Source organism: Triticum dicoccoides, chromosome 6A (assembly GCF_002162155.2).
Source record: "Triticum dicoccoides isolate Atlit2015 ecotype Zavitan chromosome 6A, WEW_v2.0, whole genome shotgun sequence".
Lineage (NCBI taxonomy): Eukaryota > Viridiplantae > Streptophyta > Magnoliopsida > Poales > Poaceae > Triticum > Triticum dicoccoides.
Window position 1 is genome coordinate 456265120 of NC_041390.1, and position 14335 is coordinate 456279454.

General features: G+C 41.2%; 1 protein-coding gene and 1 long non-coding RNA gene across 2 annotated transcripts; one reads left to right on the forward strand and one right to left on the reverse strand.

Moving 5' to 3' along the window:
- Positions 1 to 3973: 3973 nt before the first annotated feature.
- On the reverse strand, positions 3974 to 6058 carry LOC119317241. The gene is made up of 4 exons (XR_005153554.1): positions 5279 to 6058; positions 4608 to 4913; positions 4314 to 4390; positions 3974 to 4215 (listed from the first exon to the last, which is right to left on the reverse strand). It is a non-coding gene; the product is annotated as an uncharacterized LOC119317241 (long non-coding RNA).
- Positions 6059 to 6175: 117 nt separating this feature from the next.
- Positions 6176 to 11322, forward strand: LOC119315906 (extensin-like). The gene is made up of 5 exons (XM_037590348.1): positions 6176 to 6179; positions 6420 to 6859; positions 8548 to 8675; positions 9110 to 9186; positions 10828 to 11322. The coding sequence occupies exons 1-5, from the start codon at positions 6176 to 6178 to the stop codon at positions 10929 to 10931; spliced, it is 753 nt and encodes a 250-aa protein (XP_037446245.1). The 3' UTR covers positions 10932 to 11322.
- Positions 11323 to 14335: the final 3013 nt, after the last annotated feature.

Genomic DNA, 14335 nt, shown 5'->3' on the forward strand with positions numbered 1-14335 from the left:
CCTATGGATATAGAGTAATTTGGAAAATTGTAAAATTTCGCAAACTGAACAGCCGAGTTCATATTTTCAATGTCATTTCTAAACAGCAAATCCAATTGAGGCAAATGATATGGCGTTGGAAAGCTTATGAAAATGCGCTACTCTTTCATGTTAAAAGGTTTTTCTAATTTTGAATAGTTTAAAAGTAATTCAGAAAACTATACAAGTTCCAACGAGTTTGTATTTTCGAGCTAATTTTTTAACCGTACGTGCGAATGCAGCAAATGATATGGCATTGGAAAGCTTGAGGAAATGCGAAACTTTTTCGTATATATTATTTCTACCAGTTCCTTACGGTTTTATGTGAATTTTGAAAATAGATAAAAACGTATTTTCGCCGTAATTTCCACAAACTTTATCGATATGGGACAAATAATATACCGCTGAAAAGCTACGAAAATGCAAAACTTTTTCATGTTGATGGTTTTCTCTTATTCGTAGCCATTTTTAAGTAATTTCGAAAACAGTGAGATCATTCGTTATGCCTTTATCGGGAAACAGATTCTTCAAAAATGCACCGGGTGAAGAACTTGAACTTCTCGGCATGTCTACTTGAACTTCACTCTGTTTTTTCATGTGATTTTTTGCTCATAGCTCTCCATCCACTCACCAGAATTGAGCAAGTGATATACTGATGGAAAGCTGTTGTAAACGCACAGCTTTCCCATGTTGATCATTTTTTTCATACTCGTGATGGTTTTAAAAGTTTTTCATCTAAAATTCATTAAGTGTAGTAGTTGAACTTCCTGCTGTTTTCACGTTGAACTTCTGTGACGTATTCTCATTTGTAATTTTCTCATCCATTGGTCAGTGTTATACAAATGATATTCCTTTTGTACAAACCTTTTTCACAATATTTTTTTAACTTTCTCCTACCGAGGACTTGAACTTACACAAATGATATTCCTGTCGTTTTGAAGTAAATTAGAAAATGACGAGATCATGATTTCTGCCTTCACCGCGAATGGAAATGCACTGCGTGAAGTAGTTGAACTTCTCGGGCATGTCTGTTTGAACTTCACTCTATTTTTGACGTGATGTTTTTTGCCCGTAACTCCAAAATCACTTACTGGAATTGAGCAAATGATATACCGATGGAAAGATGTTGAAAACACACAACTTTTTTGTGTTGATCAGTTTTTCATACTCGCGACAGTTCAAAATAGTTTTTTGAATGCGTAAAAATGTGTTTAACGATATATATAAAACTTTCAAACCATTCATCGGAATATAGCACATAATATACCGTTGTAAAGCTTATGAATAGAAGCATCTTTTTCATGTAGACGGACGTTACAATTTTTTGTCGTTTGAGAGCATCTTTAAAGATGGCAAAACAACATTGTTTTTTTTGCCTGTTTTTAACATGTAATTGAAGGTCGGACATCTCGCACTAGAGATCTTGAACTTCACCGGGAGGAGCACATGAACTTCTTGCAACAAACCTTTTAAGCTTTTTGTTTTCTATTCTTATATTCCTATCTCAAACGCATTTCGTGTAGTAGTTGAACTTACCGCTGTTTTCATCTTGAACATCTGTCGCGTATTTTTGTTCAACCTCTCTCACAAGAATTTTTGAACTTTCTCGCGCCGAGCACTTGAACTTCTAGCAACAAAATTTTGGACTTCACCTTTTTATTCCTTTTTTTCTTATACGATACGCATACCATGCAGTACATGAACTTCTGACTATTATCTATTTGAACTTCTCTCTATTTCGCTTTAGTAACGGAAAAAGTCTGATTTTTTCATAGACATCAAACCGCTCTAACTTTTTTTATTTGAACTTCTTTGTGTATCTTTAGAAATGTGAAAATTGGAGTTTTGTTAGAAACATCAAACTTCTTCATTATTTCAAATTGAACTTGTTGGTTTTATTCTTTAGTAACTAGAAAAATCCGTTTTTTTCAAATAAATATCAAACTCCTCTGCTTTTTCTAATTGAACTTCTTGGTTTTATTCTCTAGTAACGAGAAACCTGATTTTTCTTGGTTTTAAAATTTTGAATTTCTTGGTTTTATTCTTTTAATAATGAGAAAAATCTGATTTTTTATAGATGTTGAACTTCACCATTTTTAAAATTTGAAATCCTACTTTTATTGGTTAGTAAGAGGAAAATCCTATTATTTTATAAAAAATGAACCACACCGTTATTTTAATTTGAACTTCTAGTTTTTTTAGAAATGGGAAAATTCTTTTTTATGGAGTTCTTGAACTAGTATGTTAATTGAATTTTCACTTCTTGTTTTTATTGGTTTTTCCACCATGAATTACTCAAGTCTACATCGTAGAAATTTTCTTCTCTACACATCCTGTCTCTTGAGTCTCGACTTTTAAATCCCCCCCTTGAATTTTTAAAGTTTTTGTTACATGAAATAAACAAGTTTGTTATTTTTTGGGCCTAAATATTTTTTATTCACTGAAATTCTCTCGTAGCTCCCTCTGAACTTCTACACATATGTAATGAATGTTCCCTAGTTTTTTAACCTTTTCTGTTTATTTTTTGAACTCTAGGATTAGTGGGGTTTTTGTTGAACTTCGCTGGTTTTCATTTTTGGACTCGAAGGGGTTGTCATATCAACTAATATTTTTTATCATTCCTCTTGAGCATCTTTTTTATGAACTTCTATTGTTGACGCATGCACCAAACTTTGGGAACTCCTCATTCTTTTATTTTTGAACTTTCTTCAACAGCAATAATACTTGAACTTCACCGACTTTTTTTGTGATGCAACCAAATGCGTAGACCACACAGGGAAGAGGGCACATTTCTTTCATTGTGGACATTTTGTAAAAACACAGGGAGAGCATACAATTTTGATCGAAAGGGAGAGCACACAATCACAAAGAGGAAAATAAAGGAGAAATTATGCATTTTCTTTGTTTTTTGCTCATACATAGAAAATGTGTGTATCCACATTTTTAAATTTTCTATGTTCTTTCTTTGATCTACATGACAACAAATAGTCTTTTTCAATTCGATGTACTACAAACACACACGCACTACATATCCACATTTTTTGGTTGACAACGACTGAAAATGGTTTTAGTCTCACAAACATACACAAATCAAACTTCCATGAATTTCTATGCTTTTTACCAAAAAAACATTTTTACAAGAACTTTGATAACCTTTTGCCCACAAAGCAATGGAAGCTAAGTGACCTGATGCCTGTAATTCTTATCTCCTGCCAGCGACCCACGACATGTACGTGTTCCTCTCTGAGGACAACAAGGATGGATTGGACTGTTAACTCCCCACTGGATAATCAATAGTTAGAACTTGGACCAATCAATCGATCATTCATAAAACAAGTCCAGATTAGGTTGTTGAAGTTTGAGAGTCGATTAGGAAACTTCATCGTGAGAGAGTGGTGCTCTGCTGGCGAAAGAAACAACAGACGATGCTACTCGAGGGGCAATGGAAAGGACAACCAAATAGTAGACGATGATTGCAGTTTGAAAGTAATCTTCAACACTGACAGAATCTTATAACTTGGAGATTCAACTGTGTGTAGTAGACAAAAAATCATCGGAGGCGTCAAAATCTGAGCCCTGAAAAACTACTACATTACACTAGTTAGTACTTCCTTACTTCTGAACCTTGAAACAAACACCAAAAGACTTGCCTAAACCTGCTGCAAACCAAATTGTTTTAGCTTATTTCGGAAACCTGATCATAATAAAAGTGCAGTAAATTCCACTTGAAACAATCTATCCATACTAAAAAAAGGGCAGCTAGTTAGCTTGGTTGCAGTCTGGAACAAATAATCATAATTACTCTTCTATTTTATTTAGTGGAACCTGTTCATTTAGAAACCTCACAAGGAAAAAATTTAGTCTGATCCCTGTGGACTAACTAAACTGTTTCATCGAGACGAGGCTGGAAACTAAACTGTTCTCTCAGTAGTCAAGCCAATTTCTTTTACTGAAAAAACACCAACCCAGACTATCAATTACTCGTATCAATGTTTACATTAACATCTCATGTACAAAATTGTTTGTCTTTGACATTAGTAGGTGGAACGTCACAAGTGGATGCAACCCAAGAATAAAAATACATAAGCGACCAGCGAAGTAAGGAGCTCCAGACACCAAGTACGCGGCAAAATAAATGCCAGGATCACTGGGACAACCAGCGAACCAACTATCCAGCCACTCGCAAAGAGTCCAAGCCTGCAAGTATAGAGGATGATTAAACACCCTATACGTGTGCGACTAATAACGACCAAGGGAGTACTCATATGTATGTTGCTATGCAGGTGCTAACTAACCCTGTAGAAGATGCCCTGCCAAGGTTTTTCATCTTGTCGTTGAGAAAGTATATGCATGAGACGAGTGCCAGTGCAAGCTGCAACACAAAACATCAATGTTAGAAAGATTGTTAGAACCAGCGAGATCTACCATTGGCATTGTACGCTTAATCTATCTTATAGGTATATTTTCTACCTAATGGTTGCGCAAGAGATATAAACAAGTCTTAGGTTGTAAATAATGTCTAACAGGTTCAATGCTTAGGAAAAAGGGATTGCTAAATCGGTTGGGAGAATCATTACAAGCATATATACCTAGAAGGTAGGTCCGGTCTCAGCAGAGGTTGCGATGCTCCACCCAGCAATAAAGCCGAAGAGAGTGAATTTTTTTGACACGACATCCATCGATGGCACCTCGAAGTGTCCGAGCAGTGTCTTAACCCATGACGGGCGGTGCCCGTTGGTGAACAAGAGAAGGAAGAACGGTGATGCTGGTGAAGGTCGGATTCGGTCGTCGCTGCAGTCCACACACGACAATAATATTGGCCGTTTGCGGCCACGGGGTCAACAACGAGCGGAATGCAGCACTCCACACATCTCTCTGCGACCGAATGCCAACACCTGCATCGATTTCACAAGGCAAAATAAGGAGTTTGTGATCAGAGTTGCATCGACAAACATGGTTAGGCACTCGCGACACAATTGAGTTTCGGATTTTCAGTTAGAGCGTCTCTTGTTGTCTGCTAGAGCAGTGTGCAGAGTTTCAGTTTCACAGTTTTTGAGCTCGGTGCCTACTGATTTAGGCTAACCAACCATCTAAGAATTATGTAAAAGTAACTAACAGTAGTACCAGTTTCTAGACAAACTATTTACTGAGCTGAAGGAATATATGGATGGTCTAATTTTCAGGGCAAATTCACTACGTATGAAACAAACAGAAGTTCAGAAGAAGCTGGGCAGAAGTGCAGAACATGAAGAACACTCACCGCCTGAAGATATTGGAGGAGCATTTTCATAGGAGTGGACACTACGTTTTTTGGCGCGGGGGCCTAGACTGAAAGCTCTGCACTAGGGAGGAGGTGGGAGATGTTCCTCGCCCCTAAGATGCTCCTCGTCGGACGCCCCTGAGGTGCTCCTTGCCGGACGGGAGATGTTCTTCTCGGCGGCCCTGTTTTGCCGCGAGCCACGCGACTATGGACAGGAGTGGGGGCGAATCCCACTGGATCTGTAGCTGTTTGTGCCGTCGCTGGTCACGGGTGGCCGCGGCTTCTGGAGATAAGGCGATGGCAGGAAGTGCACCGGGGCCGGGGGTGTGGCGGTGGGAGGCGTTCCGGAGCCAGGGTGATGGGAGGCACGCCAGAGCAAGAGGCGACGGCGGAATGCAGCCTGGTTGCACGCGGAGGTTGGGGCTGTGGCACTTGGAGGTAGGGGAAGCGGGGTGGAGGGGAGCGGCGGCACCAGGAGGCAAGGGAAGTGGGCATGGCGGCGCCGGGAGGTAGGGGAAGCGGGGAGCGGCGGTGCTAGGAGAGATCGAGGAGCGGGGAGAGATGCACGGCGCTGGCGCCTGGCACCAGAGAGATCGGGGGAAGGTTGGGGATCGGGGGAGGTGGTGGACGGGGAGTGGTTTTTTTTTTCTACACGGGTTGGGAGAGTTCGGGAACAAGTCCATCGGCGATCGTGAACCATTCTAATTCTGGGTGCTCCCCTCAAAAAAAAAAATTCTGGGTGCAGAAAAAGTTATTTTTCATTCGAGATAATTTTATAATTATTTTATAATTAAATTATGTTTGAAATTCAAATAGATACATTTTTATTGATTCACTATATAAAATTTGGCATAAGAAAATAAAAATATAGATCATAAAACAAAATAATTGCAGTTTATGTGTATTTTACACTATGTTTTTATGTTTGTATTTACATAATATAAAATATTTTTACAATGATTATATATATTTTTACGGTCTCTTTTTACGTTAAAAATAAGACAACACTTACGAAAGGAAAATCACGATGCATTGATGATAAAATAGAAGGAATAAAAAATAACTATTACTCACCCAGGCTATTCTGTTACTAGTATTCTGTTACCGTCGGTCCTTTATAGAGCCCGATGAAAATGAACAGGCAGCCCAGCCCAACTCCACGAGCACATCGTCCCCCACCCCCCAGTAACCTCTCCCGGCTACCTCCTATCGCTGCCGCCCCCACCTTCTCAGTGGATTTCGCCGGCGCCTCGCCCCCACCTACTCCGCTGCTCCCGCCGGCACCTCGCGCCCACCTACTCCGCGGCCCCCGCCGACGCCTCGCCCCCACCTTCTCCGCAGCTCCCGCCGGCGCCAGGCTCCCCATGTGGCGGCTGCCTTCCTTCCGCCAACCGGCCACCTCCCGCTTCAGACAGTTCGGGCATCGCCCCTCCGCCTCCTTCTGGCTGCCCTCGGCGACGCTCCAGCCGCCACTCCGCCTCATCCCCGGTGGGAGGTCCTTCACCAATCCGTCCAGCGGTCCAAACCCACCGCCCGAGGCCGTTCACCTTCGCAACACCCCTTTTCAGCAGCCATCGTGAGGTACACCCTGCTCAGAATTTCTCCTCTCCAGCTCCCGACTGCAAAGATCTCTGTGCCTCCTTTCGAACTGCCATTTTATTTTGAATTGAAGTATGGGTGCTCTTGATTCAGACCTTTGGGAAGAAAGGAAGAACCTTTCTCTCGTAGGCCGTCATAGATGGATCGGCGAGATTTGTCCGGCTCAGTGTTAGTGGTAATAAACAAGTCATTAGGCGAGCACATTCGTTGGATAAAGAATTAGATGTGGGGTTCTAGGACCTGTACAGGTTGTTACTGAATACTAGTACTGATGAGTGACAACATATGGTCGCTAGATCAGATGGACCCAGCACCATGAAGAGATCAGATTGCCACTTACCCCGATCACCATCAGTTCTATTAGCGAAGCAGCAGTATGATTGCTAGGACTATGCTCTCTCTCTCTCTCTCTCTCCCGTGAGCTCCTCCATAAAGAGACAGTGTTGTTGATTTTATTCATATATAGGAAAGTAAACCAAAACAGTGGTTGCTACTAGTGTTTGGAAATTATAATTACTAGAACTCTTATTTCTCACCCTTTTAATTGCTGGCTAATTCTTGTAAAAAGTAGTGGTTAATCTTGCTAATTACTTTGATGAGATGCCTAGGTGTTCAGTCCAGCTCCTGCAACCAACACGGGTCATTGCCCTTTTTGCCACAACGGCAGCAGCACAAACACGAGCGTGGTCGTCCTCAAACCGGTTCCTCGCGCGGCCTCCGCGCAAGCCCTGCTCATGTATGCTTACACCAAAAGTACAAATCTTGCTACTCTCCTCGTACTTGCACTTGCTTATTTTCTAAGCAATAATCCTATTGCTTCCTCTTGGGGAAAGGGATCCCATGTTGAAGCTGTCTTGGTGCTCACCCGCTGTTTATATTCATCACCATAGTGTACGAAACATATGAAAACCATTCTGACTTAGAGAAAATATAACCAGTACATGTGCAATTGCGTGAGAAGTTCCCTTATGAAAGTTCCTTGTAAACGAACCACATGAAAGTTCATCAAGAGAACTTTGTAAGTTCAAAATGGCTATAGGAAAAAAAATTAGCTTCAGATGGGTATAGAAAACTTTGTAAGTTCAAAATGGGCACGCCTAACAGTGCATGAATAAAAAAATTAAACCCAACAAAGTCCATGTTGGTTGGTCTACAGTGTGTTGTCAAGAAGGTTGTTGGCCTTGGAGGCTGACACTGGCTGATCATCTACCTTCCAATTATTATTAGGCATATACCACTGAAACTGCAGGTCGCGCCCTCCTCCCACTGTAGGTCATGCCCTCCTCCCGCATAGCCTATTGGTTGGCGTACCGTGACCCCTCATATTTTTGGTATGAATTTGATGAATCTTCTTGATGCTTTGTTCTTATTCATCTAGATATTCCTCCTCATATTGATTGTTTGTATTGCTTGTATCGGTTTCGTTCTTGCATGTATGTATCAGTTCGATGTTTTGAGATAGCTCAGATTACTTCCAACTGTGAAGATTGACATGCATATTTGGGGATGAGATTTTCAGGTACTAGTTTGGCACTGTATCTAACCCGTACTAAAATATTTCAGCAGTTCAACAGGGGCGCGGGGTTCAGTTCGACGGTCACGAGCCAGGGTTTATTTCTTTTCTTATTTGTATTGCTTGGTCGTCAGGTCGCAGCCTCTTCCTTCTGCAGGTCGCCACCTCCTCCTGCTGCAGGCCATGCCCCATCCCCCCATTCCCGCAGCGACCAGGCCATTCACTGCCAGTTCCACAGTCCGTTCACTGCCGACAGCCAAGGCCGTTCAACGACGTAGCGACGAGGTATGGCCTTCCCCCTTCCTCTTTTCATGTAGCATATTCTTGTGTAGATGTACATTCATGTGTAGTACATTTGTGTATTGTGTATATTCGTTTCAAGTTCAAAAAAAGGATAATAAAAAGGTTCATAAAAGAACCCAGAACATCCGGTAGCTCTGGAATCTGGGAGTTCGGGAAAAATTGATCCAAAATGAACATGGAGAGGGTTTTGATTGCAGAGAAGTTGCAGAACAAAAAGGAAAGGAAAACCATTGTTTCTATTGTTGTTATTTTGTTGGCCTCATGGTGTTTACTGAAATGCCTACAACAACTTAACATGTTTTCTTTTCATGTTTGTCTTTTGTTAAAATGAAGCTAAGGTGTTGTACTGCTCTATTATGTACATCCGGGCATGATGCACAGAATAAAACATTATGAGATCCTTGGTTTACTTACAGGCAGGTCATCAGTTCAAACCTAACACAGAAACTCCTTGCTTGGCATTCGAGCTCTTATTTTCCCAAGACTAGTACTGGTAAATGTTATTTCACTATGTATTCTTTCCTCATTCCATAGAGAAACATGGGAATAGTTCGATCGTGTTGGATAGATAGTTCAATTTTATATATCATAAGAAGAAAAGAACATGTTTTCTATAGGAGAAAATCAAAAACATTATTAGCAACTCACTTTGTATTCTACCATCAGTTCTGTCTGTGTTAGAGAGAGGGTTCGGTGTCTCATTGTTTTCACTTGCCCCCCAAAAAATGTTATGTTGCAGATTAGGAACATTGTATTTACATTTTTTTTAAACAAAGAACTAATCAGTTCATATAAGTTCAAAAAGACAAAGCGTCGAAAGTTCAATTGAAAGCTCTCACCAGCGTCGTGACCTCCCCCAGCCAGCCCCCATGGCTTGCCTCGATGGTGCCCCCAAGCCGTTCTAGAACCACCATGATGAATAGAAATCCATCCAACTATTTACTTATGCCCTCATGATCATTTTATTGTATAAATGTGCCTTTTCTGTTGGACTCTCCTTATTTGCTTGTCAAAATTTAGTTTTAGTCCACTACAATTTCCATGAGTGGATTTAAAAACCAACAAATGCACAGATTAAAAATGCATACAACAACTACAAAATATCAATTTAGTTCGGTCCAAATTGTAATTTTAGTTGCAGTCCAATTCCTAGTTTTACTTCAGTACAAATTCCAATTTTAGTTTAATTCAATTCTTGTTTTTTACCTCTATTCAATTTTACTTCAATTCAATTCAATTTTTAGTTTAGTTAAGTTCAATTCTTATTTTTTGTTTACTTGGACAAGAAGTTCAATATTAAATGCCCAGATAGTGCCTGGAAAAAGTGAAGATAGGTTTGTAGTGATGTTTATGATAGACTGGTAGTTGAAAGATTTAGAGGTAAAAAATATTTTCTTGCAATCTGCTGAATGTTTCAATTTGTTGCGTGCGAATTTTGTTATAGCAAAAAACTGAATGGTGGGTAAGATGACTAGTTATGGCAAAAACAGTGAAACAAAGTTTTTTTAAATCTCGGGTTAATACATGAACATGGTCATCTTTTTACATGTACTTACATCAGCTCGTCAGAGCTGTTCGTGTACTTGTAACACAATCAACTCAGATTTTGAGATACTATAAGTTCAGAGAAAAAAAAGGAGGCCGTTCACCCTTACAACCTCAAGTCGTTGACCTCCGCCGAACGAGGCCGTGCGACGACGCAACGATCAGGCCATCCACCTCTGCCACAGGAGGCCGTTCGATGATGCAGCGCTCAGGACGTTGTGTTTTTTTCAGTACATGTTTTGTGTGTTTTCAAGTTCACCTACTTAACGATATTATGTCCAATTTCCCCTTTGTTTACATGTTGTTCCTATAGTACAATAGGTGTTTCTGTTATGCCTTAATAAGCACTTAAGAAAACCTTGTATGGATCGAAACTACCATATGCTCTATTCTATTCTTGTAAATGAAGCTCCACTTCTGTTTTGTTTGAAGTTACTTGGCATAAAAATTAGTATATGTTTTATTGTAAAAACATATATAAAATGTCTTGATGAATGCTAGCAGAAATCTGAAAATAAACTCAGCACAGTTCCTATATTTTATTCAAGTTCGAAGCTAAACATTTCTAACAAGTTATCGCTCCTTGCAGGATACACACTATTCATCGCATTTGTCATCGAGCGATTGCACCCCTATCTTCAGAAGCTCATCACCATGAGGAAATCATTCAACACCTCCCAGAGAGGAGGTTGAAAAATTCCAAATGGAGTTCAAACATGAATTTGAGAAAATGATTCCCCGGCTAAGTTCGAAAAATGTCATTCTGTGAAGTTCGGCTATTCAGCCAATGGTGGAGTTGCAATTTTGTTTCTTATGTACATACATGAATTGAATGTAATCAACGAAAAGAAACATATGTTGATTCTCCAAGTTAGAGTTCATTTTTATTTTCTTACAAAGTAGCAAAACTTCCTCTGTGGGTGAGTACAGCTTATGTGCGATCTTGTGTTCACTAATCTTGTAGTATTGTTTTTACAGGGATCTTTCTAGTACTTTGTAAAGAAAGCGTGATCCATTTGTAAAAATATGGCAAAAGACATCCTTCACTCTTGCAGTCTTTTGCTAAAAAATGTTTTAAGTTCAATGGATGCCATCGAGAAAGTTTAAACATTTGATATTCATGTGCTCATATTCTCTAGATGAACGTTATTTTTTTGCGACTCGTCTCATACTTTGCGAGATGAAAAAATTTCTCTCCATGTTTTCTACTCTTTATATGAGTGGTGAAAAGTACATGTATTACTAGCATATAAGTTCAAACAACAAATCACAATCAGTTCCGTGAAAATGCAAAGAAGTTCAAAAAAAAATATAAAAAAATTCTAGAGTCAAGTTCAAGTGCTGATCCAACACGGTTAAAAAAAATCTGGTCCGTTCATGTATTACTAGCATATAAGTTCAAAAGATTAAACGCGGTTAGTGCGTATATTGAATTGAAGAAAATTCTAAGAAAAAGAAACACAAAACATTTCTCGGGGAAAACATTCACCCAATTCAACTACCAAAAGCAAGTAGGTGATGATGATACGATAGAAACACATTTTAAATTAAAATCTAAAAGTATCATTTTAATATAGTTCAATTGCTCAACCCTATCAGACTGGAAAATACCTCAATACAAACACACACATAGATCAGTACGACTGCTCTGTTTTTTCTGACGAAAAAACAACACGAATGGTGTAACTGTATTCCAAAATTACTCTTCCCCAGTTGCGAGTTCGGATGCGGTGACGCCATAAGTTCGAATGAGAAGAAAGAAAACCTAAAGAGATTTGCTACTATAAGTTAAAAAGTTCGGAGCTAAGGTCATGATCAGTTAAAAATGGTTAAAAAAGCTACGACGAAAACCATATCGAAAAACAGAGTAAAGTCCAATATGTGAAACTAGATCGGTACAAACACAAAAAATAGATCAGTACGAGTACTTTGTTTTCGTCGAAAAACTATTGTTTGAACTGAATCGTCTGAATCGAAGCACAGTGGCATCAAAAACCAGTAATTTCCATGTCAAGGTCCAGTGTGGATTTTACATTTATGAAATGACTTTCACCCCAACAAACTAGCTTCAAACAACCTTTTAGCATAATGTCGTGCATGTTAAACACCTACTGATTTGGTTCGGCAACTTTTACTGATGTCTATGATCGTACAACAGGTCAGATTCCTAGCTGAAACAGATTAGCAGCAAAAGTTTTAGCAAACAAACTCTTTTTTAGATTGAACTGAAAAGAAACCCAAAACATCCGGACAAGTTCAAGACTACTGCAAATAAGAGTTTCTTGCCAAAGGAGAAGAGTTAGGAAGCGGAGGGGCTCTCACGAGGTGTCCCGGGGATGACAACGACGACGTGGAGGCTCTAGCTACTGTTTTGCAGGTCGACGACGAGTGAGAAAAGCCGACCATCGCATGTGGGGAGGCACATGACGAGGTTACCAACACCCAAGACTTGGACGACGTTCAGCAGCCTGGCATCGTTCCCGGCGGAGGCAACCGACGTTGAAGTGCCGGAGCAGGATGTCGTCCCCGGATCCTCCCAAAATCGATTGAGTGCAGTCTCCTCCCGAGTCCCGACCCATTCCCATCCCCAGCCACCAGCGGCCCGATGTGACCTAAGGCGCACCACATACCTCTTGCCTCGTGCTTCCATGGAGCGCATGCCGGAGCAGCGGCCGCCAAATCTCTCCGATGCCGCCGGCGTCGAGGTCCGGCTCAGCGCACTGCCGGACGGCCTCCTCATCCACATCCTCCTCAAGCTCCGGGACGCCCCCATCACCGCTCGGACCAGCGCCCTCGCCCCTGCTGGCGCCGCATCTGGGCTCTCCTGCCGGAGCTCCACTTCCTCGCCGCCACTAACCCCAACGGCATACGCGCCGCTCTCGCCTCCCATGATGCCTTGGACCACAACCACCTCTCCGTTGCCGCCATCGAGGCCACCCCCAAATCCGAATCGACAGAAAACCCGTCCGGTTGGCCGTCCAATAGCCGCGTCTGCCACAGGATGGTCGTAGCTGCATAGCTCGACGCGGAATCCATGGTGGCGTACCGGTGTCGGGCCCGTCCATGGCGGCGAGATACCGGCGTAGGCGGCGCTTTGGAGGACCAGTACGACACCTACGCAAGGGAGGGGGGATGGACAAGTGGTCGCATTCATCGACGCCCGATGGTGGTGGAGGGAGACGCCATGCCCGTCTTTGGCGTTCCATACGATTCGCGTTTGAAAAATAAGTTCAATGAAAATAAAAGATCAGTTCAACCGCTCAAATTCATCAGTACAAGTAGGGTAACAAAATAATATTCTGTTACAGATGTGTGTGTGTATATATATATCATGAAGCGAATTGAATGAAATAGTTATGAAATAGAAGCAACACATATAATAAACATAGTTAATAAATTTCATCGTACCGAAAGTAATTAACTAGACCGCGGCACCATACATCTAATAGTTTCGTCGTACTGAGACATTTGAAGTTTCGTCGTACAGAGAAAGTAACAAGTAACTAAACAGACACATTGTTTTTAAGCAGTGCACTCTTCCCATCTGTCCATATCCGGGAGGACGGACCCAAGCTTAGTGAAAGGCGTCATGTCCTGATGTTGTAGGAAAATGCGGGTTCGGACGTTAGCTCGCGATATTTGGCCACCGTAGAACATCCCATTCTCTTCGAGGACATCTTTCATGATGATGGACGCAATTTCCTACTGGATCCGATAGAAATCATTTCGAAGTCGATTATCCGGCACGGCTTCAAAGGCTTCGGCCCATCTTTGGATATGGGTATCGGATGAAGATTTCATGCAAAGTGATTGCACATCCCTTCTGTACTCCATCATTAGATGGATGACGTAGAATCCATCGTTCTCACTTCTTGCCGGTTGCTGAATGCAATAGAAGTCAGTCATGTGGCTGAAACAGACCCCGGCCTTTTTTTTTGCTTTGGATGTATCCACCCAGCATGCTGAAGCCCAGCATGGCTCTGTCCAGAACATACTTTATGTGTGTGTAATCTTTCTTTTGTATGTTCTTTGACGGGTCCAAATATAGAGCGCGGGAGTAACGAGGGTAAAGAACGATGAGAACGGCACGGCACCCC